Source organism: Diceros bicornis, chromosome 29 (genome assembly GCF_020826845.1).
Source record: "Diceros bicornis minor isolate mBicDic1 chromosome 29, mDicBic1.mat.cur, whole genome shotgun sequence".
Taxonomy (NCBI): Eukaryota; Metazoa; Chordata; class Mammalia; order Perissodactyla; family Rhinocerotidae; genus Diceros; species Diceros bicornis.
The window spans coordinates 39,689,732-39,715,282 of record NC_080768.1 but is presented as its reverse complement, the minus strand read 5'-3'; the positions used below and the strand labels follow the sequence as shown (position 1 = coordinate 39,715,282).

Here is a 25,551-nt window from a genome sequence, read left to right as displayed (position 1 = left end):
AGCCAAGGCAGGGGCCTGAGGAGGTTCTGCTTTGCTTAAATCCAACTCTCTCTAATGGCAACCATGAATTAACTGTGGGCAAATGAACATCACCAAGGTTCAGTTTCTCTAAGGACGACACAGTCAGGACACTTTGAATGAGCATGTGCATTGGGTACCGTCTTTACATGCTAGCTGGACGTCGGATCTAAGGTGTAACTTTGTCCTTAGGGGGTATACACTTTAGACTGGTCTGGAGATTTGTTCCTAGTGGTGGCTATGCAGCCACATCTTCAAAGCGGGGGTGAAAATCAGAACCGAGCCTGTAACTGATGCCACCAGAAAGCTCCACAGGAAGATTCGGTCAAGAACTTGAGCTACAAATTTCCAGTCTTGCACCACCTGCAAAAGAGAAAAAGATGCCTTCCATTTAAGATGCTGGACAACTGTTCTGAATTCATTTCAAGGGATTTAAAAAGAGTGATATTCAGATTTACAGCACTTAGTTTTCAAAACACACCAACACATCCCCCACAGTGTAGGCTCAGATTCTGTCCTGTGACTTCGCTAACAGTGCCCAAAACACAGCCTGTAAGTGAGTCTATGGGAACACTTTCATCAACACTGAAGATGTAAAATAGAAACAACAGAATTATTTATGCAGTTGTAAGCATTACTGATCAAAATGGAAAAAGCCTGATGTTCAAAAGCCAGTATCTCTTACTGTGGCGCTTCCATCTTACATACGAAATCAATCACACATTTATCAATGAAGAATTGTCGTGGCCAAATGTCACAGGCCTTCTTTCCTTCCACTCCACATGCGGGTACTGCTGCTACAGCTCAGGGAGGATGGACACTGCGAGGAGGAGAGCTGACTGGGAGACGCAGGAAAACATAAGGCAGAGAGGAGCCAAGCTCCTTCGGAGGGACAATGGGCGGCAGCCTGTGAGAGCAAGGTCAGAGCAGGAACGAGCTACGAGGCTGGGGAAGTCTGAAGGACAGGGGCCACTTCTCATCTCTCAAGGGAAAATAAATGTCCCATTTCTCCTCCACGAGGATTTTGTAAAGATGGAACAGGACAGGAGGCCTGCCGTTCTAGAGGGAACATATGTGCTGATGTAGAACCTGAATGTATTCTGTGCACACAGAAGTTCAGAAATAAAGCTTTGGGAAAAAAACACAAAGAAGATAAATTAAATGTTTAAAGTGTCAACCTTAAGTGGTGGGATTATTAATGACTTTAATTGTCTTGTCTGCACTTTTTGAATTTTTCAAATTTACTACACTGATAATGTGTTACTTTTATAATTAAAAAAATTTTTTTTAAGATTTAATTTAAATATTTTATTAGAATTTTTAAAAGATAAAAAACTCTTTAAGAATAGCCGAAATGTGCGTCCTATAGCAGCACTTATTTTTTTCTAGTGCTTTAAAAATTTTTTTCAGTAGGTGAAAAACATGACAAATTGTAAGAGAGAGGATATACTAAGCAGTGTCTAGATAAAACACAGAGGGATATTTCTAAAAAGAACATTCTTTCGTAACTTTGTTTATGGGATCAGACTCTTGGCACTAATTTTCACTGATTTTAGAACAAGTAATTGAACTCTATAAATTGGTCTAAATATATAACTTGTTTCAAGCAACAGACCAGTTTTAATACTGTATTTATATGCCAAATAATAATTTTTTTTAAAGATTTTATTTATTTATTCCCCCCCCCCAAACCGCAGTGTATAGTTGTATGTCATAGTTGCACATCCTTCTAGTTGCTGTACGTGGGACGGGGCCTCAGCATGGCGGGAGAAGCGGTGCGCCGGTGCGCGCCCAGGATCCGAACCCGGGCCGCCAGCAGCAGAGCGCGCGCACTTAACCGCTAAGCCACCGGCCGACCCTCAAATAATATTTTCATTCCAGGGGGCGGCCCCGTGGCTTAGCGGTTAAGTGCGTGTGCTCCGCTACTGGCAGCCTGGGTTCAGATCCCGGGCGCGCACCGAGGCACCGCTTGTCCGGCCATGCTGAGGCCCCGTCCCACGTACAGCAACTAGAAGGATGTGCAACTATGACATACAACTATACACTGCGGTTTTGGGGGAAAAAAAAAGAGGAGGATTGGCAATAGATGCTAGCTCAGAGCTGGTCTTCCTCAGCAAAAGGAGGAGGATTAGCATGGATGTTGGCTCAGGGCTGATCTTCCTCACAGAAAGAAAAATTAAAAAAAATATATTTTCATTCCGTTGGAGAAGGACCATTCAGAGGAAGGCTAGAAGATGAGGAGAAGAAAGATGAGAATTAACATATATTGGCTGCTCACATAATCACGAGGCTCAGACTGTCTGTGCTGGGCACAGTCATGTCTTATGCTTTATGTCATTTATTCCTCACAATAACCTTTCAAGGTGGGTTTCAGAAAACTGAAGCTCAGGTTGAGTAGCTTGTCTCTAGTTACACAGAATATTGGAATATAGAATATAGGATCTGAGTCCAAGACCGTTTTGAGTCTGATATCCACACTCTTGCCACATTTTTAAAAAAATCTGTAAGCTAACCCTCTTCTCTCACCAAAACACCTCTTATAACACTATATTTTTATATTAATTTAAAAATATGATTCTTTCTGACTTTTTATTGCTAAACACTGCAGATAGAAATATCCATCATCCCATGAAAAATGAGAGCTAAATTACCAGAGATGAGGATAACCAATTTAAAATGTAGAATTGAATTATTTCAAATAGAATTAAGTCTAATTATAAGGAATAGTGCTTAATCTATAGTTGCTTCACTTTTGTTCATTCTGTTTTTGTGATCTTCTACCTAAAAATCCATACTAAACCCCTATTTTATGTCAGTGCATGGTTTAAATTTTACACGTATAAAGCAGACAGTGAATAATGTCGCATTTTAAACAATGACAGCATTTTGTTGTATAGAGATGTCAAAACATTAGTTCTTGCACACCTCAATGGCAGCGTTGTTATAAGAACACCAGTGGACTCACCTGGCTGATGAAATGCTCTTTCTTTACGTGCCTTGAAATGTATCTAATGGAATCAGCGGCCTTTTCCAAGAAAGCAACCAGAACTTTTTCTCCATCACTCGTCTGTTTTTGTTTCTTTTTTTCTAAGACTTTACCTTTCCCTACCTGTTTACTCTCATCTTTATCTGGGAAAGAGTAGCGATCCACATGGTCTTTCATGCAAAGCAATTTAGGAAGTTTTTGCAGAAATAGCCTCTTAACCCAGGGGGCCATGGGATGGTAGGTTGAAGAAGATCGGTGGTGAACATTAATGACAAACACAGTGACAATAATCGACAGGGTGACGAAAATCATAATGAACAGTAGGTACTCCCCAATGAGAGGAATGACCTTTGAAGAAGATGGGATTATTTCCTCAATGACTAAAAGAAAAACTGTCAGGGAAACCAAAACGGATGTTGACAAGGAAAGTTTTTCTCCTTCATCGGAAGGTAAATAGAATACGAGAACCGTTAGAAAAGACAGCCCCAGGCAGGGGATGATCAGGAAGAGGGTGTAGAACAGAGGCAGGCGTCGAAGGACGAAGGAATACGTGATGAATGGATACGAATATAAACCATCTCTTCTGTTGCCCTTCATCCCTTTTGCATTTAGTATTTCCCATTCTCCATTATCAAAGAAGTCTTTTCTGTCAACATTTTCATTGATCAAAATGAGGTCAACCATAGTACCATCGTAAGTCCAGGATCCAAATTTCATGGAGCAGTTCTGCCTGTCAAATGGGAAAAACGTGACGTCCATGGTGCAGGAACTTTTGTAACTGGCGGGAGGGGTCCAAATGACGGTTCCATTAGATTTCACTACGACTTTGGTCATGAGGGAGCCTTCGAAACGTCCATCAGCACTGTAGTAAAAGTGGTTTCATTTTAATGGTTAGTTGAACACTTATTAGTTGGGGGGTTTTTTCCCACCACATTACTATTTGTATTTTATTACTTTCCTATGACAGTGTCAAACAATATTTTAAAAAGAAACAATTCTCTTGTTACTTAAAGCTGTACGTTTTTCTTAATTATTTTGCCAAAATCAGGCTTTTCTATTTCTAGTCCTAATCTGCCCAGTGCGCTTTTCTTCTGGAATACTTACTTTTCAAAGAGAACTATGTCAGGAAGCCAGAGAGATTCTGATGGAACTTTAATTGAATGAATTCCACCATATTCATCAGGATTCCAGCGTAATTTGTGGTCTGTCCATTCCTGCATGAAATCAGTATACTGTAATTTTATTCTGAAAATTCAATGTATTTCACTTAGGAATCTTCAAGTTTATTTTAATTTACTAATCCGGTGTTTTATTTAAAAAGGAAAATTCATCCACTTTAGGTTTTATGACCCTATCTGGGACTCAGTGCAGTTTGCAGGATACAGCTTGAGCCAGTCTGGCCTCCCCGCTTGCCCAGGCCCACACGCCAGTCCTGACTGGGATTTCCAAAAGCACCATCTCTGCCTCACAGTGAGAAGGCTCAGCAACAAATGCCCACTGATTCAAGATCTATTTTTTTCAGCCTATTTGCTCTTAAGAAACAAAAGAAATGCACTGCTAGATCTCAGTTTATTCTAGGGGAGTTGGTCCAGTGATATTTTAATCTTATGATAAAGGGTACGAACAATTTTGAATATCACTCAAGAGTCTTGGACAAACATCCACCCAGTATGTTATGCTAACCATCCAGTATCTGCTGACTACTCTTGATGACATTATAACTTTTATCCAATGAAAAAAATATTTTCCAAGAATTTCCTCTTAACTTCTAATCTGAATTTATTTTGTGAGCACCCAATTACAGTTTTAAATCGTTTTTCTAATGTCGTTAGCCTCCAGATGCTTACTTATTTTTCCTCATAATAGAATGAAATCATTTAGCGTGTTTTTCAGGGGCTGATGGATCCAGATTAACAAACCTGACTACTAATTGATTGGATTATGAAGGTCAAGAGAATGATGTATGGATGACCCAATTACAGCAGAAGTGGACTTTCTTAAAAAGATTTTGGATCCAGAATCTTATGAAATCTGACCTGAAAATTAAATTCTTCTAGTCCACTGTCCCTCATGTGGACAGTCAAGCAATGAAGTAGGATAATATTAAATGACATTTCAGAAAGTTAGAAGGATGTGCCCAGGGTGAGGCTTCCTGGAGCCCAGTGATGCCAACTTTGTCATTAAAAATCAGGAGTCAGCAGGTGGATGACTTTGCTAGAGGTAAAATATTGAAATACGCATGATGTCTGAAAAATGATGGAACTATACACTCCAGATGAGACATTGTCTATCTTAGATAATATTTGTGAGGCTTGACCGTTGGAGAACAAATTTAAAAAGACACAGGTCTTTAAAAAGCTACAGTCTAAAGGACAAAAGAATTGCATGACTATGTACAGAAAACCATGCAGATGAAGACCGACAGTTTAAGAGCAAAAACTAACAAAGTATTTATTTCTGTCTTTCATAAGACTAAGAAGTTCTAAATTTTGATGAAGTTCATTTTACCAATTTTATCTTTTATGGATTGTGTCATATCTAAGGAATTTTTGCCTAACCCAAGGTCACAAAGATTTTCTTCTATGTTTTCTTCTAGAAGTTTATAGTTTTAGGTTTTACATTTAGATCTAAGATCCATTTTGAGTTGATTTTTTATTATGGTGTAAATATGGGTTGAGGTTCATATTTTTGCATATAGATGTCCAATTGTTCCAGCACCATTTGTCGAAAAGACTAAACATTCTCCATTGAATTACCTTTGCACATTTGTCAAATATCAACTAACCATATATGTGGGGGAGTCTATTTATGGGCTCTTTGTTCTGTTTCATTCATCTATGTGTCTCTCCTTTCCTTAATGCCGCGCTGTCTTGATCACCATCAATTTCTAGTAAGTTTTAAAATCACGTCATGTGACTCTTCCAACTGTACTCTCCTTTTGCAAAATCATTTTGGCTATTCTAGTTCCTTTCCTTTTCCATATAAATTTTTGAATCAGTTTGTTGCTATCTACAAAAAAATCCTGCTAAAATTTTAATTGTAATTGATTTGAATCTATAGATTGGTTTGGGAAGAACTGACATCATAATATTGAGTTTTCTGACCGAGGAATATCATTTCTGTCTCCATTTATTTAGGTCTTCTTTGATGTTTTTTAATCAGTGTTTTATAGTTTTCAGTTTACAGACCCTGCACATACTTAGATTTATACCTAAGTATTTCATGTTTTTTTGATGCTATTATAAATGGTATTTTGAAATTAAAAAAAATTCAGCTGTTCATGGCTAGAATGTAAGTATACAGCTGACTTTTGTATGCTGACCTTGTATCTTGTGATCTTGCTTAGCTCCTTAATTTAAAGAGCTTTTTGATGTATTTTCTACACAGACAATTATGTCATTTGCAAATAGAAAGTTTTATTTCTTTCTTTCCAATCTAATGCATTTTATTGTTTTTCCTTGCGTTAATTCACTGGCTAGGACCTCTGGTATGACGTTAAGTAGGAGTAGGAGAGTAGATATCCTTGTTTTGTTCCTGATTTTGGATGGAAAACATAGTTATTCACCATTAAGTATTATGTTAGCTGTTTGTTTTTTGTAAATGCTCTTTATTAGATTAAGGAATATTCTTTCTAGTTCCCCGTTTGTTGATTTTTTGTTTAAATCATGAATGGATGCTGAATTGTGTAAAAACCTTTTCAGCATGTATTGAGATGATCATATGGTTATTCTTCTTTAGTTTTTTAATATAATGAATGTTACTGATTGACTTTCAAGTGTTGAACCAGCCTTGCATTCTTGAGACCCATCCCATGTGATTATGATGTATTACAGTTTTAGATACTTTTTCTTCTTGTGTAAGAAAAAAATAGGTAGACTTCTGCCTTACGGAGAATGAGGATGCATTAGCAAGGAGGGTGTTGCTCTAATGGTTTTCCTGATGTTGTTTGAATTCAAATCAAAATACAGTTGAGATTTCCTTGAGAAAAGATGAAGGCAATGAAATGGGTGGCACGTACCTTTGTGCTTTTGCTATCAAAGCATTTTTTTTTTTAATCTTATTTGTAGGAGTGAAAAATACATTCTAAAAATTTACCAGATATCTAATTCAAGTCTGGGCTAATTAGAAGAGAGGAAAACAACCCATATATTTCCATCTTAGCACTGTGAAATGCTTTTTACCTCAGCTTCAGGGAATCTTTATATGATTATTTAAATAAAATGGGACATACTTTAAAAATGTACTATTTGGGGGCCAGCCCTGGTGGCCTAGTGGTTAAGTTTGGTGAGCTCTGCTTCAGCAGCCCAGGTTCAGTTGCCGGGTGCAGACCTACACCACTGGTCAATGGCCATGCTGCAGCGGCCCACATCCAAATAGAGGAAGATTGGCAACAGATGTTAGCTCAGGGCAAATCTTCCTCAGCAAAAAGGAGGGAGATTGGCAACAGATCCTAGCTCCGGATGAATCTTCCTCGGCAAAACAAAACAAAACAAAACAAACTTACCATTTTTGTTACTAATAATGCTCATGCTGATAATAAAATAATAAAAGTTACCTTTCTTGAGTGCTGATGATGTGCCAGGCACTGACCTAAGTGCTTTGTATTTATTAATGCTAATTTTTCAATAACCTACAAGTTACCTATTATTAGTGTTATATTAGATGAGGCAACTGTGGCTCAGAGAGTTCAAGTACCCTGTCCAAGACCACACAGCTAGTCAGTAAAGAAAACCGGATTCACGTCTGCTGCATATGACGGGGCAGGCTGTGCAATCACAGCTCCAGGAGGTGCCCTTCACATTGACTATGATGTGAAGGGCGCCCCCTGGAGGTGTGCAGCCTAATGGCAGCAAAGGTATTCAAGCCAAGGTCCATCTAAAGCCATATCCTGCACTCTTTTCCCTCTCCCCATGATACATTACAGTGGAAAATTTGTGGCCGAAAATTCCTCAAAACTTCAGTTGTTTTTGTCAAGCTTTCTGTGGCTCTGTTCTCATGGATATTTCTGGTGCTGATAGCTATACAGCATATCGACTGTGTACTCAGGCTAAAACAGTAGCTTATTCTATCTCCCCTGTTAAAAAAAAGAAAACAATAAATATAGAAAGTCTGTTTGGCCTTAATAGTAAAATACCTGTTAAAAGGTAGCGGCATTTTACAAATAAGCATGTTGCCCTGTGTTCCAGCTCAGTGAGAAACAATGGGAGAAAAATTATGGGATGAAGATGAACCATAATAACGGGAGCCTTCAGCTGACTTCCACCTCCAGGCGAGGCTTTGTGAAGGAAGTGGCATGTGAAGAGATCTTGATAGAAAGAGGGGAAAATTGGATTAGGAGATAAAGTAGACATGCTGTCTGCTGCCCCAAATTCACCTGCCCTTCCCCTGGTAAGGCGCCCCAATTTCCTCTTGGGAAACACCAGCTCCACTATACCCTCCTCCTCTGACTCTTCCTTCTGCTCCAGGAGGGGCCTGCACCTCAGACCTGCCCACAGGGTCTGCAGGGACGGCAGGTAACCACACGGGAGTCGATGAGGTGCCACGAGACTTCTGGGGCTGCTGGAAAAGAGGCCAGCCTTTCCTTCTGCTGAGCTTGAACACAGGGAGCACGGAGGCTGGGGCTGAACTAGCCACCCTGCTACCACTAGAGGAGGGCCTGGTTGAGTGGAGTCACCCAGATGGTGTGGAGCCCAGGGACACCCAGAGGGAACCCCAGGCCCAGAGCGCATTGCTGGAGGCCCCGGTCACGCCGCGGGCAAAGGCGGCCCTGTCCCTGGACTTTTCAGATTGTGAGGGCCAATAAGTTCTGTTTTCGCTTATACCAGTTTGGGTTGGCTTTTCTGTCACTTGCCACTGAGAAGTTCTCAGCGGATCCTGGGGAGAATTCAGGTAGATCTCCAGCAGACAGTGCTCTGCAGACCCTGGCATGAGCCCCAGGGACAGACAACTCCGGCAGATTGGCTGGAGCTGTGCTCTCACACTGCAGCCCGTCTTTTGAAAACAATGTTGGTGAGCACGGTGTCCAACCCCACAGTTCCTCCGTCTGGAACGTAAAGATTGCTGGAAACAAAATCGCCTGCTTCCTGGACCCAGCTTTCTCTCTTCTGCAGGCACAGCTGGTCTTTACCTGCACCCAGTTCTACGCTGCAAAGGAGGAAGGTAGAAAGCTAAAATTCGGGGGCCCCTGCCCCGGTGCAAATCCCAGCAAACAAATACTGGGTTTGCCAATTGTTCTAAGGGAACTGGGCCGAGCCCCGGGGCGAGGGGTTTTTCAGTCAGAAAGATTTGTCTTGCTTCCAGGACCTCCAACAGCTGGATGAACAGCTGTGGCCAGAGATAACACAGAGGCAGTGGTTTAGGAGGCTCACATTCTTCGGGGAAATAATTACTCCACAAGTATGCCAGGCTTGCACCAGCACCAAGCAGTGCCGCCTTGCCTCCTCCCTGGGGCTGACTCAGACAACAAACAAGGAAACTAACAGACAGATAACAGCCACACCTTGTGGTCGTTGCCATGAAGCGGGGCGGGTTGGGTATAATGATACAGAACTGCTGAGTGGCCAGGGAAGAGAGCTGAGACGTGAAGGGTGAGAAGGAGCAGTGGGTGGTGGTGTTGGGTGGGGGAAGGTCTGCCGGAGATGGAACAGCACGCAGGAAGACGTTGGGGTAGAAACAAGTGAGTGAATGGATGAATGAGGGACACATTTGAATCCTGAAGGAGAATATAAAGAGATCTATAGTGGATTCGGGTTGTGTTTCTGAAGTTGGGGCCCAGGACAAGCCGCTTCAAAATATCCCACAATGGCATACTGATTACTCTGAATTAAAGGGACTTGAGAAGCAAAAAGAACATTCTGACCCCCCTGTCTCTGTCCCCCTGAAAGCAGGAAATCAATCTCCCCTGTGAAAGGTGCTCTCCCTGCATCCTTATCACCAGAGCTAGAAAATTCAGGGCTGAGAAGCCTGCATACACAAACCTTGCTAATTGACTATCTCAAGCCTAAGTTTCTTTGTCCTGTCAATTCCTCACTAGCTGATTGTTTCTTTGTATAAAAGATATACCTCCTGCCTGCTTTGTTCACTCTCCGAGCATCATTTTCATGATTCTCCCCTGCACAAGTCATGAAACTGGGTTTTCTCCTGTTAATCTGGTCTTGTGTCACTTTTATCATTAGTCCAACCATAAGAACACAGGAAGGGCAGAAGGGGGATTTTCCCCTCCCCGACACTGACCAGGAAAGAAAAAGAGGCTGGGCGGGACTTTTGGTCAATGCCGCTAACTTTAGTGTACCCAGAAGAGAGAGAGCCCCAAGTTAAAGTCAGAAGCCCTGATTCCACACCTGGATTGCACTTTACTAGTTTTACTCCTTTGCAGGGTTGAGAGACATTCCTCACAACTTTGGTGTCCTTCTGTAGCCAGAGCTGGGGACTCAGAGGTGTTCTCCTTGGCATGCCCATCCAGAGGGGTCATAGAATTTCTACAGGATGTCCATCCACCATGATGCTGGCTCTGCCCCATACCCCAGGATGACCACCATGTTCGAGTCAGCAGTGTCAGGAGGAGGATTCAGAGCCCAAATCCTCTATCTTGTTCTCTGAGGAGCTGTGAGATTTTCTGGTCACTTCCCTGTTCTTTCTAAAACCCTGGGGGCATCTGGAGGTTAACTCCCTGCATCTCCCTTCTTAAAGTAAGAGATTAGAAATAATACCCTGTGTCTGGGTAGCATGTTCTAGCCACGACGCCCAAGCCCTTTCCAAATACCAGCTCCATTTTGCAACGGTTCCCCGGGGGAGAGCTGCGTTATTGCAGGAAACAGGAGAGTACAGTTATGTCAGGGCCAAATATCAAAGGTAATCTATGACTATGAAAAAAATGGAAAAAGTACTCCAAGTCTAGGTTTCGTAATTCTGAAAAGTGCAATTTCAAATCCATATCATATATATTCCCTTAAAATTGTCTTCTCTTAAAAATATTACCTTAAATATCACTCATAAATGTCTAGCTATTACCACAATCCAGAACCAAATTTCATTTAAACCTAAATCATAAGACTTTTCTTACTACAAATAAATTCTTCAGATTACTTGTAGTTTAATACTAAGAACAAAAGATAGTAAGGAACAAATATTCCTTGCTATTACCTTGACTCGCAGCCTCTAGAACATCCCTGGGAACTTCAGCCATCTTAAGGTCAGATGAGAAATTCTTAAAACCTAATTACTGTTGATTTATTTTAATCTTAAAGACAGCGACATGACATACTGTATGTCTCATATTCCCATTATATCCATGAGTTGTCAAGGCTAAGAAATGGGGTTTGTCATTAAGGACGAGAAAGCCTACGAAGGTGGCACCAGAAAATGACATTTATCGCGTCCCCACTACATGCCAGACAATGTAGGAGTCACATTCACACTCATGATCTCATCTGACCTCCCAGCAACACTGCGAGCTAGGCATTGCCTCTGTTTTACAGATGAAGAGGTTGAGGGTCAGAGAGGTGAAATGACTTGCCCAAGTCTACACGACAGGCCTTTTGATTCCTAACTCACGCTGCTCAATTCTTAATCAGGGTCCACTTGGGTAAGGAGACCAAACTGACCTCGTTTGCTAGGGTCAGAGTGAGGCTGTAGAAAAGGAAGGAAAATAAGACGGTAAGTAAAGGTCTGAGAGAAAGTCATGGACTTGAAAGTGCCATTGCAGGATGTGGAAGAGAATTAGACTTGGGGAGATCGCCCAGACCTTTACGGCAAGGCTGGCCCTTCCCTAGGAGGTTTGTTTCTTATTTCTCCTCAAAGACCAGCTCCAGGGATCTATCCAGTGAGGCCTTCACTATGTTTGCTGAACTTTTTGTTGATCTAAAACGGGATTCAGCTGTTGGAGAAACACTTGTTTAAGATGCTGGCCTTGGCAGACGTTCAGGCAGCTGTATGGTCCTCAGGATCATCATGGGGACAGGAGAGCAAACTGCTCTCAGCTACAGTGAGGGCAGGTCACTCAGAATCTTATCGTCTTATTGGGTGTTTACACCCAACGGTGCCTAGCCCAGCGCATGGTAGGCACTCAGTAAATGCTTGTTGGGTGGGTAAATCTGCCATCTGTCGTCATAGTGGTTATTCACATGACGCCATCAGGCAAAGGGTCCAGCCCTTTCCTTTACTTCTAAGGTGATGGCGATGCAGTTTCCTAACCTCGAGGACGACGAAGCAGAATCTGAGTGGCCAGGGCGTGGAGTACTTTCTCATGTGGTTTTAGTGAGTCAGTGTAATAATCTATTTATGATTTATAGGGTTTTGATTACTCTCTGGAAGTACGAAGGAGGGAGACAAACGAGTTTGCAAAATAAAATCCATAAAATAAAAATAGCCCCGTGTAGAGGACTTTCTCAGGAAGTCACTAAATTTGTGCTTGATAAAGGTCTTTGAGAGGAAAGAAAAGGAATGTCTAAATATACTAGAGGGGAACTATGGAAACAGAGGATAAGACGGGAGAATTGGGTAAAAAACCAAGCATCAGTTGTGTGCGCACCATGGAACATGCTTTTGTTCTGAGTGGGTAGAATTTTATTCTCCCTGTGGATATGAATTAGGGAGCATTTTTCAGTGTCTGAGAGGGAAATGAGAAAAGAGGAGAGTTTGATCATTTTTGTCTTTATTTTGGCTGAGGTATACAAGGGTGATTGGGAAGAGTTTCCAGGAGGTTTGCTCTGGTGTGAGAGCTTTGGGAAGTCATGGTATTGGGAATACTATACATGTGATTCACAACTTCTCCACCTTTTTGGCTTACAGAACCTCTATTGATCCTGGAGGACCTGACTTAAATATCTCCTCCACTTGGAAGCTTTCCCTGATTTTCTCCATCTCATTGTCATTTTTGTATCAACACAGTACTTAGGTAAACTTTCCTCGTGGTATTTATCTCATTACAGTGGTTATTTTTTACATGACTAAGACTATGTCCTCTCCTTGAAGGCAGGGCTGTGTTTGATTCTTCTATATCAAGGATCTAGCAGAGTGCCTGGCAATTAGTAGGCTCTTAATACATCTGTGGAATGAATGGAAGCTGGAGTGAATCCCAACTTCTAAATGTCTTTGTAGACCAGCTCCCTGAGATATCCCGGAGGTTGAGGAGTCAGAACCTGAGAAGCCCAGAGTCGGGAACTCGACCAGACGGGGCCAGCACTGAGAGGAGGACTGGACATCTCCTGTCAGCTCCCTCTGTCTGAGGAAGGGAATTTTAAATAAGCCAGACTCCACTGAACAGTGTGTAACCTTGGACAAGTCACTTCAATTCTCCAATCCTCAGTTTTCACATCTGCAAAGTGGGAATAATAACAGTACCTACCATATAAGGTGGCTGTGAGAATTAAATTAGATCCATCCCATGACACGCTCAGCATAGTGCCCTGACACTTAGTAGGTGCTCAACAAATCTTAGGTATTATTATTAGCTGTTCTGAAACTGAGATCTGTGTAAAACACCAATTACAACTTTTTTTTAACTCAAATTTTATCTTGTTTTTATCATCCCTTTTCTTTTATCCTTCATCTTTTATCTTTTTAATTTTAGAAAGCTAAAAGTAAAAAGTATAAAAGTAACGCCACGTGGAGCTCAATGCCTCCTGTTGCATGCGGCCTTCCCCACCTGCCAGCCTCTTTCTTTCTCACGCCCACATTGTGCCATAACATGGCACTTGCTATGTCTATTGTGACATTCCTGCTCCCCATCCAGTCTGTGCGGGCGGAAGAGCTGTGACAGTATTCTCTGTGGTTCTCTGAAACGTGTAGCTGCTTCTCCTGCTTTGGCTCCCCCTATGACTTAGAAACAGGCTTTGATGTTTAGTGCAGAGGCTAGACGTGACAGAGAAGGCCCGAACCAGGAGTTAAGAAACCCAGACTAAGCCAGATGAGTTACTAGACTCTTCTATTTCTGTAAGTAGTGATACCCACTTTGATAATTCAGGGCCGTTGAGAGATGCGAATGAGACAAGAGATATGCAAATTAAATGCAATGAAAGTTTATTACTCTCATCCCTTCTGTGAAATGGGAGCCTAAGTGAGCAGGGTGGCTTTTCCAGTGTCAGCTTGCCCCGCTCCTACAGATTTCACTTGCTCTGTTTGGCGTGTTGGAGATTTTTAGGATTTGATTCCATCTTGACTTGGAGGCATTCACCAGGCCTAACTTTGGTTAGGCATAACGTTGCTGGAAGTCATTTCCAAAGCTACAGTTAAGGCCCGAGGAGCCATGGCTTCTTATTCTCTTTGGCTGAAATGACTTCTTGTTTTCAAAATCTCAAGACAAGTGAATAGCATCTGCTATCTCAATATTAAAGGCCGAGGGTCCGTGGACCACTCTTTCCTGTGAGAGATGAATAAGAGCTTAATCCCAAGGAGCAGCTGGAGAAGGAGGTGTGTGTGAAGCAGTGGAAGTTTGTTTGTTGTTTTATTTTTCTTGACTTCCTAAGCCTATTTATACATTAAGAGAAAAGTTTTTCTTCTCTCCCCTGCAAGCTCAAATACAGGACTTCTTATTGATTTTTATGAAACCAGAATATCTCCAAATTCCACAGCTTCCAGAGTGAAAAAGTGGGGTAAGTCACTGAGGAATGAGATAGGTATATGGAAAAATGCGTTTATTTTAATTGTGTTTTTATATAAACATTCAGCTTATTATTTTCTCCTGGAAATTTTTATTTGCAGGTAAAATAATATGCAGATCCATTTCATAACTTACTGACATAAATCCCAATTCAAGAATCAGAGAAATAGAATGTAGTAAAAATTATAATAATTCTCAAACTCTGATCAAAGTTGTTTTTGGTGGGAGAAATTTGATGACACTAAATGAAGCCTAGAGAATCTCCTTAAAATCTCTTTCATCCATTGTTTTCTCCATTGTTCCTTACAAACCATTAGCAGGAAGAGCTGAACAATGTCTGCTAAATGTGAATAGACAACTAACTTATTTCAATAGAAACAAAGAAAAATATTATGTACGTATGTTAAAATTAAGTGAGACATTTAACATATCCCCACCAGGAAGATTTTAAATCTAGGGGGGATTAGACAACATCAGGATATTTGTTAAAAAGCAGGTAATTGCTAATAAAAACAGAAAATAAGCAATTAAACCAAACTTCTCACCTCCTATCAAGAAAGTGTCAATATTTTCTCCTTTACATAACATATGGACAATTGGGTTTTGAAAGGTAATTATTTCCTGACAACTCTAGACGGAGCTCCTGTGCACAGACCTGCTTTAGGAGGCAGGCTGCAGCCAGGCTAAAAGCAGTCATCTAAGCAGAGAGCTGGAAACCACACAAAATGCATTTTTAGTCCTATCAGGAAAATGTGCATCATTATTTTGTTCGGGGCTTCACTTTGTTCTGGAATTGCTGGTGGGTGGCCTTCCCTCATTCCCTCTCTCCTCTCTCAGCATTAGGGGTAGATTCACCAGGACCAGTAGGGTGAGGGAGAATGTAACATCGCTCACCTCCTTATCCAGTCGCAGTCCCCTATATGGGGGCAAGTGGCGCCCTGGAGCCTTTCCTCCCTTTTCTCTAAGTAGCCCAGGGACCAGTGTCAGAGTCCCCCTCCTACCTGCCCTGGGGACAGGTCCACTCCAGGAGCAACAAAACAGTACAAGGCATGCCTGCAAGCTTCCAGGACCTGCTCTCCAACTCCCACAAAAGAAAATAAAAAATAAGAGACCCTTCTCAGCCATTCCCAAATATCTCCCTGAGGAACCCAATATGCTCTTTAAAATAATTTTTTTTCAAATGGGAGCCTTTCTAAATAGAAAAGAATTGAAATAACAAGGTTGACAGATACAATGCTTGGATCGATATTTACCTGCTTGAGCCACACATTGGTTGTCATCAGCTGATTTTTTTCATCCTAAGAAAATGACAATTAAAAAGATGCAAAATCAAACTAAGTGAAATTGTGTTTTGGATTCTTTTTGTCAGAAAGACCTCTCTGAGTCTTACCTTTGAGGTGTTCAAAGTGTAAAGGATCCTCAACTTAAGAACAGTTAAATGGCATGTGATCCTAAAATAATATGCATATTTTGCTTAAAATGAAAAATAATAATTAAAGCAAGTAGCAGATCATTATGGCAATATTTATATAAAATTGCACAACCCAGAAGGCATATTAAGGGTGCAAAATAGAACGAAATATTAGCTAAATGAGAGATGGGTTTTGCATGGTTTTCTAGAAGGAATGCTGGGGCATTGAGTTAGCAGGGGTGGATAAGTGTGTTTGCGTGCATGGTGGGGCGGGGGATTTGGGCAACATGGGAGGATTCTTCTGGGACTTTGGGGCCCACAGGAGGATGATTTTGCAGAATTTGGATTGTTTCAGTTCACTGATTTCTCAGGAAGGCAATTATGGCAGAAGTTCGAGCCCGACAGGAAATTAGCAGAGAATGTTAAGGTATGAGCGAGGTCAGGGAAATGAAATGGTCCTTGGGGGATCCGGGAGCATGATGGGGTCGCCCAGGCACTCGCTCAGGTGCTGTCATCATCTGCCCTCTCTCTCTGCAGGCGCCCCTGCCAGCCCTTGAGAGCAGTCTGGACCACACAAAATCAGTCCTGGGCTCAGTTCCCCCTTCCCTCCAGCCCCCACTCCTCACCCTGGGTGCTCACCCTCAGTGCTCCAGCAAACCCGCCAGGGCAATGCCCGCCCTAGCAACCATCCCACCCCCAGCAACAAGGTCCCATATTAATAGTGTTGCAATGAAAATTTATTCCGTGACACTTCTCATTCTTTCCTTGGGTCATTTCACTGGCTTTTTGGGGCAGATTTTCTCCCACAGTAAGTTATTTTTAAAATTGAAATGGCAGACACAAGGAAAGAAAACAAAATAAAGTCTTAGACTCACAAACAGGTTAAGGAATGCATGTTCTTTTTAGCTTAGTGCCAAGGATTACTCACCACATCTATGAGCTGAGATATTTTCAATCCAAAGTATACTTTTATGGTGTCATTAGAATTTAATACAGGGCGAACCCATTTCTGATAACCTTGGAATAAATGTCTGAGGAGGGCGTCCTCATTTTCGGCCATTGAACTGAAGCCCGCAGTGGCTGTAACAATCGTGCAGGAACCTGAATTAATGGGAGAGGCACGTTGGCTGGTTAGCATCCTGTGGCCTGAGCCTTCATCTATTTCTAAACAGCCTAATTCAGCAAAGGCAGTTTTGGGGGTTCAGGAGTTCTCTTTAACCATTCTCCATGCCCACAGCCAAAAGGAGACTCTGCAATTTACCCAGAGCTTTACTCTTTCACGGGATTTTCCCATCGTGAGGTCAACACCTTGACCCCAAGGATCATCCACAACCTTACCCTCTACCTCATGTCTCCACTGAGATGCCCCTCCTTACAGACGTCGTCTCTGCCCACATGCCACGGCCCATCATTGTGCCCTGTTTGGCTCCTTCATGTCCTGTATCACCATTTGTGTGTGTTTGTCCTTGTCTGTCCTCCTCTCGAGCTCTATGATGGCATGCACAGTATCGTTCAATCTGCTGTTTATCCAGCCCCTAGAACCATGCCTGGCCCTCAGCACGGGCTCATTTTCTACCCATTTAATGAATGAACCAGTGAGGGGACTGTGTCAGGGCCATTTTCCCTGCATTCAGCACATATCCATTGAACACCTGCCCCGTGCCCTGTGCTCTTCTCTTGCCTTCTTCCTGAGGAAGTCCGCCCTTATGAAGACCTTCCCTGGTCAACAACCAGGTTCTAGCACTATTCTCTGCCTAGAAACGTGTGAAAGCCTAAGAAACACCCTAAGTTCAAGCTTTAACCCTCAAGTTGAAGAAATGGTTTAGAAATGCAGTCTAGAGATAAGTTTTGTTTCTTTTTGGTACTGTGCTACCAAATCTAAAACAAGGAAGCTCTTTGTTGTTGTTTTAAATAAAGCCCCTCTTTTCGTATATTCAGGACCCTATTAATGTCCTACAACAGCTCATTCTGCACCATATGCTTTACCATAGAAAACTTTTTTTCCACTGAGAGACAGACACGATGGGCAGTGATCACATGCAAGATACACCTCCAAATTTACCGAATCAAAACCCAAAGATTCTTAGTAGGAAGAAAAGCAAGATAGACACATCCCCCATGTGTGCACGAACTCTTCACTTTGCTGAGGAAGCAGCAATTTGAAGCTGTGGATGAGACAGCTGCGAGCTCTCCCTGCCTCCACCTCTTCCTCTTCTGCTCTGGAAAGCATATTAAAATGCAAATGAGTGGTAGAGAGAGGTGCAAGCTTATTTAAAAAGCTAACCATTCTCAAACTTTGATACTTCAACTATTCTTAGCAAGTGGAGCTGCACTAAGGAGCAGGCCAGCTGGGCGGCTGCCAGGGCAGCACTCTGTAAGGGGCCCTAAAACCTTACTGGAAATGGAGGGGAACGGAGAGAACTGAAATTCCCTGAAGCCTTCTGAGGGAAGAGGTGTTCACTGGCTCAGGCTGAACTTCAAGAATTTCCCTACCCCACACCCGGTCTTAACTTGCTTCAAAATACACGCAACTCCAACTGCTTCCCACCATCTCCACTGGTACCCCCCAACCACAAACTCCATCACACTCTTGGATTCGTGTGCTGCTTCCTAACCGCTTCCTCTCCCGCCCCTTTCACAGTCCACTTTCCGCCGGCAGCTAGAGCCATCTCTTAAAAGCAGAAGAGGATTATGTCAGTCCCAGCTCAAACCCTCCAAATGGCTTCCCCTCAAACTGAGAAAAAACATCCCCACTTTGTACCATGGTCCCCCAGGCCCTATGTGGCCCCTACCCTCTCCCACTCTGCCCTCACCCCATCTCCCAGTGCCACAGGCCTATGCTCTTTCCAGAACATTCTAGTAAGCTTCCGGTCTGGCAAGGCTCTTGCCCTAGAGATCACCCATGGCTCGCTCCTTCACTTTGTCCCATCTTTGTTCAACTGTCGTCTCCTTGAAGAGGTCATTTCAGGTTACACAATCTAAAATGCCCCCCACACTCTGTCCTCTTATGGTACTTTATCTTCCATAGAGCACTCGATCATGTTATATGTTTATTTGTTTATTGTCTGTCTGCCCCACTAGAAAATGCAGCTCCAGAAAGCAGGGACCTTGCCCTCCTCGCTGCTGTCTCCCAGCTGCTGGGGCAGCGCCTGGCACACGTGGCTGCTCACTGAACAGCTGCTGAGCGAGCAACACTTGGGTAGCAATGCAGTTGGCTGCTTGGCTTTTGCTTGCTGAGTGGTGTTTGGAGAGTTTGGGCCAGAGCTGAATTGCTGAGGAGAAGATAGGTGTAGGGAGGCCACAGCTGTCCTTCTCTGGCCTTCCCCTGCACAGGCAGCCCCATCCTTCAGGGAGGAGAACATTGATGGATGGGCACTGGGGCAGACACACTAGTTCCCTGTCCAACAGCCATTGCCCATTCTTCCTTGGTAACAATGCTAAATTTATTCAGAATTGCACAATGCCAGCTGAAAATGCTCCCCTCTCAGGCTCCCTTACAGCTACAGATGGCCATATGACACATGTGAGGCAAATTAAGATACAAACAAGCCACTGGGTGAGGCTTACAGGAAATATTGTTGAAGAAGATGGACTCAATCGAATATGTACTCCATCTTTTACCCTTTGTCCCTCCTCCTTTTTTCTTGTCTGGAACTGGCACATGACGTCTGAAGATTTGGCCACTCAAGTATCTTGCAAGTCTGATGGAAGCTGCACACATAAGGTGGCAGAACAGAAAGACAGACAGAGCCTGGGTCCCTGATAGCACGGTGACTGCTGCGCCAGCCCTGCCCTGCCTGCTTCCACATTTCTTGGTGTGTGAGAAAAACAACCCCCTGTTTGGCTGAGCCGCTGCAGTCACTGTTACACGCAACCAACAGCAAGGACTCCTGAGAGTGCCCGAGTCCTGACCTCCCCGAGAAACCTGTGTCCCCGCTCAGCCCGGGAGTACAAACTACTAAAGACTCCATCTCACAATAGGTGGAGATGCTCCAGGAAGGCTGAGCACAACTGAATAATGTCTGAACCAATACACACGCGCACACATGCACGCACACACACATGCACTCACATGCACACACACATGCACACGCACACACACACAAGCTTCTTAGCTCGGACAACCCTGAGCCATTATAATTTTGGACATATAAGAGGGATCCTAAGAAGGGCACATGTTGTACATTGGAACTTCCTCTCCTGGCAGGAAAATTGTACCGGCATTGTGAAGGGAGGTAGAGTCGCGCGTTGGGAGGGATCTTCTAAAATTAAGACCCTGACATTCCCCAGCATCTGCCACCCCCAAAGCCATGGCCTTCCTGAGGATAGTGGGATCATGTCCTTCACCCGGCTCTGAAGGGAAATGACCAGGTCTGCTCTTTCAGGCACCTGCGTATTTTTCGACCCATGTTGCCAGGGTCAGAGGGTGAGCTGCTGCCTGAATCAAGGAGGAAAAAGCATAAATCTATACTGACTGTTACAGACTGAATGTTTGTGTTCCTTCAAATTCACATGTTGAAGCTCTAACCCTCAATATGACTGTATTTGGAGATGGGCCTGTATGGAGGTAATGAAGGTTAAATGAGGTCTTCAGGATGGGGCCCTTACCTGATAGAACTCATGAGAAGAGGAAGAGAGGCCAGATCTCTCTCTCTCTCCTTTTCTCTCTCTCTCTCTCTCCCCCCACACACACACAATCACTGAGGAAACCTATGTGAGGACACAGCAAGAAGGCAGCTGTTTACAAGCCAGGAAGAGAGTCCTCACCAGAAACTGAATTTGCCAGCATCTTTATCATGGGTTTCTAGCCTCCAAAACCGTGAGAAAATAAATTTCTGTTAAGCCACTCAGTCTGGTATTTTGTTATGACAGCCCAAGCTAACTGGTACAAATCTGTGTTGACCTAAACAGACCTTACCAAAAAAATAAATAAAAAGGCCAAAGGTTTAATGCTTTCTGCCTAATATCTTCAAGCTTCCTGAAGCTTCCCAAAATAGAAGCTGAAGTCATTGACATTATTGGAGCAGACATAGAGGACAGGCCTGGAAATGTTTCTGGTTTGTCCTTCCTGTAAAACAGAACATCACGAGAAAGCGCAGGTGTTTCCACCACTGATTTTTTGAGGCCAGGCCTCTGTAAATATTCAATGATGTTTGGTGAATGAACAAATGAATGAATAAATGCTCGAAAGGCCATAACAGCACTTTCCGTGCACAGGGAAAGGAGGCAGTGACCTGGCTCACTGCTCTAGAGGACACAGAGCCACAGGTATGTTCAGGGGTCCCAGGACATGTGGTCTCTGTTTTACAGAATAAATAGATTCCTGAAAAGTTGTGTGTAAACCAAGTTTTTGCAAATGGACTTATATTTAAAACTAATTAGACAAGGCCAATACTCTAAGATACATCTCAATGATTCATTGACAAGTCAAGAAACTGCTCTTGGAAGATAAGCGACCCCCCACTGTGGGTCCTTGGGTTTCTCAAAGTCAGCTTCCTGAAGGGGGCGGAGGTGGGAGAGCATTTGTCTTCACAACTAATTTCAGCATTAATTAAAGAGGAAGGAAAAGTGAAATGATAAAGAAGCGACAAGAGAGCTGGAAAGGACCTCCAAGATTATCTAAGCCCCTCCTTTTACAGGTGAAAATCCTGGGGTACCCAGAGCGGAAATGGCTTGCCCAGGGTCACCCAGCGAAAGAGTGGTGGGTGTGGTTTTCTGACCCCCAAGTCGGCCATCTTTCCACCAGCCCATGAGCTTCTTTGAGGATTGAAGACGCAAAAGACTGACTGTTGCCTCCACTATGGTCTCCTTACTGCCACGTAAAAACTCTTTCAGCCACTCACTTCTATGAACATGTATTTGTTACTATTGCTATTTTTGTTGCTGTGTTGTTGTTAGCATTATTTTTTCCAAAATACTTCACTGTTGTTTAAAGCAATCCACTACCTGGAAGAATATTCTAAAACCAGGTCACAGATATAATTTCTCTGGTCGTAGGGAGACACTCAGCCCGGGTGGCCATGTTCTGTACTCCTACTCAAGTCTCCCTGTGTGCAGGTGGCACCTGGCCCAGACTGCCTTGCCTGGGGGCCTCTTGAACGGGCCCTGCTCTGCAGTCACTCTCCTTGGAGGTGGACACCCAGTGCTCTCCTGAGGGAGCCATCCTGCTTCAGATCTGACCATGGTCTCCCACATTCTCTTGTTTTGAGTCCTGCTTGGACTGCCTTCCCTCACCTCAACCCCGCAACACACACTTAGTCTAACGCACATCTGCAGAGGATGTGTGCCGCCTGTCAAAGCTTTTCACCAGCTCTTTTGGTAAAAAAGGAATTTTGCTTCTTCCCTAAACCCCAATTCTCCCCCTTTCTTCTCCTCTCCCTACTTAAACTTTGCCTCATTTTTCTTTGCCAAAATCTTTCCCTTGGGACTAGACAAGCAACTCCATAGATGGATGGCAAGAAGGGGAAGAGCCAGAGAGAGAGCAGGGGCAAGCCAGTCAGATGGACAGACAGACAGACAGACAGACAGAGATGGATAGCACTCTGCTGATCCTGGTTATTTCCTCCATGTGGAACTCAGGCTGGGAAAGTGCTCCAGGAGAGCATGCTGCTCTTGGCTCAGAGTGCTGGGTCTCTTGCCAAACTTGTCACTCGTCAGAACAAGAGTCCAACAAATATTTATTTAACATTGAGAGGCACCGAGCTCAGATCTAGAGACATGAGTTATGGTCCTGATTCCAAGCCGTGGAATCTTAAGCAAGGCATTTAGCATCTCCCAACAAAAATCAGGAGTGAATGATTGCTAAGACCCCTAGCAACTCACACATCCTGTGCTTCTAGGATCTTTACATCCATGAAACAGCCGCAAAACGTGACCTATTCATGCCAAATATCTGCTGTTCCAAAGATACAAAAGAGATCCCAGGTTTAAGATGTGCCATTGATTGCGGAACAGCCCTCTCTCCTGTCTGCCATTTACTGCAACAGAGAAAGCATCCAGGTAAAGGGAAGTAAAGCCATCAGGGGACTGGACAGGACTCCCTCCCTGTGAGGAGGCTGGGGCTCACTCAACCCCAGGAAGTGGGAGGGAGGAATTGTGGGAGATTTGGACGAGGTGCCCAGCACCAGCTTGAGACAAAGACATTTTTCTTCAGAACCTGCATCTTTGACCTTCTGGTCTCTTTATTGTTCTAGATCATGTTTCCTTTCCTTTCTTCAGGCTCTCAGACCCTCTGCTCTCTCTTCCCCATATCAACAGCTACTTTCAGCAAAATTTTGACAAACTCACTCACACTGAGGTATAAATAACTGATAAGACTTAATAGATGAAACTTCCCATGATTTTTTATGGTTTTATTGAAGACGACACCATTGTGTATCCTCAGCCAGGAGATTAAAAAAATAATTGAAGAATTTCAAACCTCAGCAAGTATGGCTGGGAGAGGCATGTTTTTTGTTTTGACACCTTTTGGTATATTTTGGTTTTATCTTCCATTATCACCACCTGTCCAAAAAAATCATACCACAGATATGGTAGCCTCCTCTGTCAACACATAGAGTGAGCCCTCGGGGTGAAATCAAATAATAAATATTTACTGGATTCTTGCTAGCATGAGAGTTTATTAGGATGCCTTTTTTTAATTCCCTCTTGTATCCCACATGCTGGAACCATTCCTAGGATACAGGAGATCCTCAATAAATATTTACTGAATGAATAAACACACATCATCATGTGATAAGGGTGATGGGAAGATGAATAAGACACAGTCCCCGTTTCTGGGAGCAGACACAAACACACAGAGCATGAATTCGAAATACAAGAGGTGTCATACGGCCATGCACAGTGACCGTTTTCACCAAAGCCAGAAATACAAAAATGAGGTGTTGCCCTTGGTAATTTGAAAAAGAGAGTTTTGTGTAACAAAAAGAAACTATTTTCTTTACAATGAGTAGTAAAGTTAAAGAACTTAAGGAAAGGTGGTAAGATCTAAAAATAGAAATAAACTCCAATGGATCTAGAAATATTCACAAATGCAAGAGTTACTCCATAGATTTATTCCAGATCTGTGACAGATGTGTACAGCTCAGTACACATTCCCAAACTCTTGCAGCCTACACCATGGAGAACGAGCACCAGGCTCTCTCCAATTCCAATTTTCTTACGTAACGGTTACTGCACCTAGAGGAGGATGCACAGATGAACCAAGAGGGTTTATGCTAACTACCCCTGCTAACCAGTGAGATGATTTCTCTGGGGAAGGAATAGTAAGAATCAATTCTCTCATAGTAAATAGAATCCTCTAGTAAATTAAGGCAGAAAAACATTAGACACGTGTACATTGATTGTATGCTAAAACACACAGAAGTTGATTTTTATTTTTATGATTGGCAAATTGCATTTAAGACTTTGCAGAGACCAAATCTAGTGACAGTCAAAAGTGGGTTTGATGCTCTCTGCACTTAAGAAATTACTCAGTTTGTTTTTGAGTCTCTGGAGTAAGGAAACGCTATGTTTTTGAAGATACGATAATGTTCAGGTGTGTGTGCCTCATGGTCCTCCTTGTAATCCAGGATTTATTTCAGGACTTGGCAAATATCTCAGTGTCTCTGCTTCTCCATCTGAAAACTGCAAAAATCAAATGTGGCAAAAATACTAGTGAGAAATAAATACAATTGCTAATGGAGCGACACTGTTTTCTCACCACCTGGCTCCCGGCTCTAGACGATTTCTGTGCGACAGGAAGAGCTTTCTGTTCTAACAGCTACAGAAAAAGTGAAATGATTCCAAAACCCAGAAAACCGCCAGGTGCAGACGACCACTTTCTTCTAAACTTTCAAGTTATTTTCTTCCTCCTTCCTTTTCCTTTGTTCCCCGCACCCCCATCTCTCTCCTTTTATTTGTCCTCTTTCTTTAAGAATTACGCTATTTTCAGTTGGATAATAGTCACACAAAACTCACATGTTCATAGACATTTGATATATATTTTTGTTTAATTGTGATACACACTCATACTAAATCTACCTACGTACACAAACTTACCAAAGTATTTATACGGATCTACAGGATATATTGGACAAAATTAAATATCTACACACAGATATAGTGATTATTAGTAGATAAGACATAAAAATGTTGACACAGAAAATTTCTATGTCAAATATTTTAACAATTCTCTGAGGAACAGTCAGTGCATTCAGTAGCATCTTTCATGCTTTTATATTTTTCTACCAAGTTCATAATGATTCAAAAGGAATAACACAATAAATGATAAAAGCATAAACATTATGGAATTCATAGATATGATTTGTTTAGCAATATAAATAGATTTCATAGAATTGCTCATCAGAGCTACATTTTAAAGGTTAACCTGAAGATGCCTATGTATTACATTTTATAATTCTAACATGATCAACACCATAGTTTCACCTCCTTGCTTAAATAATCCTATAATTATAAAGTTTTAATTTAATTTAAATTGAGCTTACCTGAGGGGATGACACCAAGGATGATGAGCACCAGGATAAAGTCTGTCAGCAT

At 42.6% G+C, this 25,551-nt stretch overlaps 1 protein-coding gene across 1 annotated transcript; it reads right to left on the bottom strand.

Moving 5' to 3' along the window:
• Positions 1 to 246: 246 nt before the first annotated feature.
• CHRNB3 (cholinergic receptor nicotinic beta 3 subunit) lies at positions 247 to 25,551 on the bottom strand. Its single transcript, XM_058525406.1, has 6 exons — positions 25,500 to 25,551; positions 16,943 to 17,094; positions 15,857 to 15,901; positions 4,109 to 4,218; positions 2,984 to 3,866; positions 247 to 381 (listed from the first exon to the last, which is right to left on the bottom strand). Exons 1-6 carry the CDS (start codon positions 25,549 to 25,551, stop codon positions 247 to 249), a joined length of 1,377 nt encoding a protein of 458 aa, XP_058381389.1.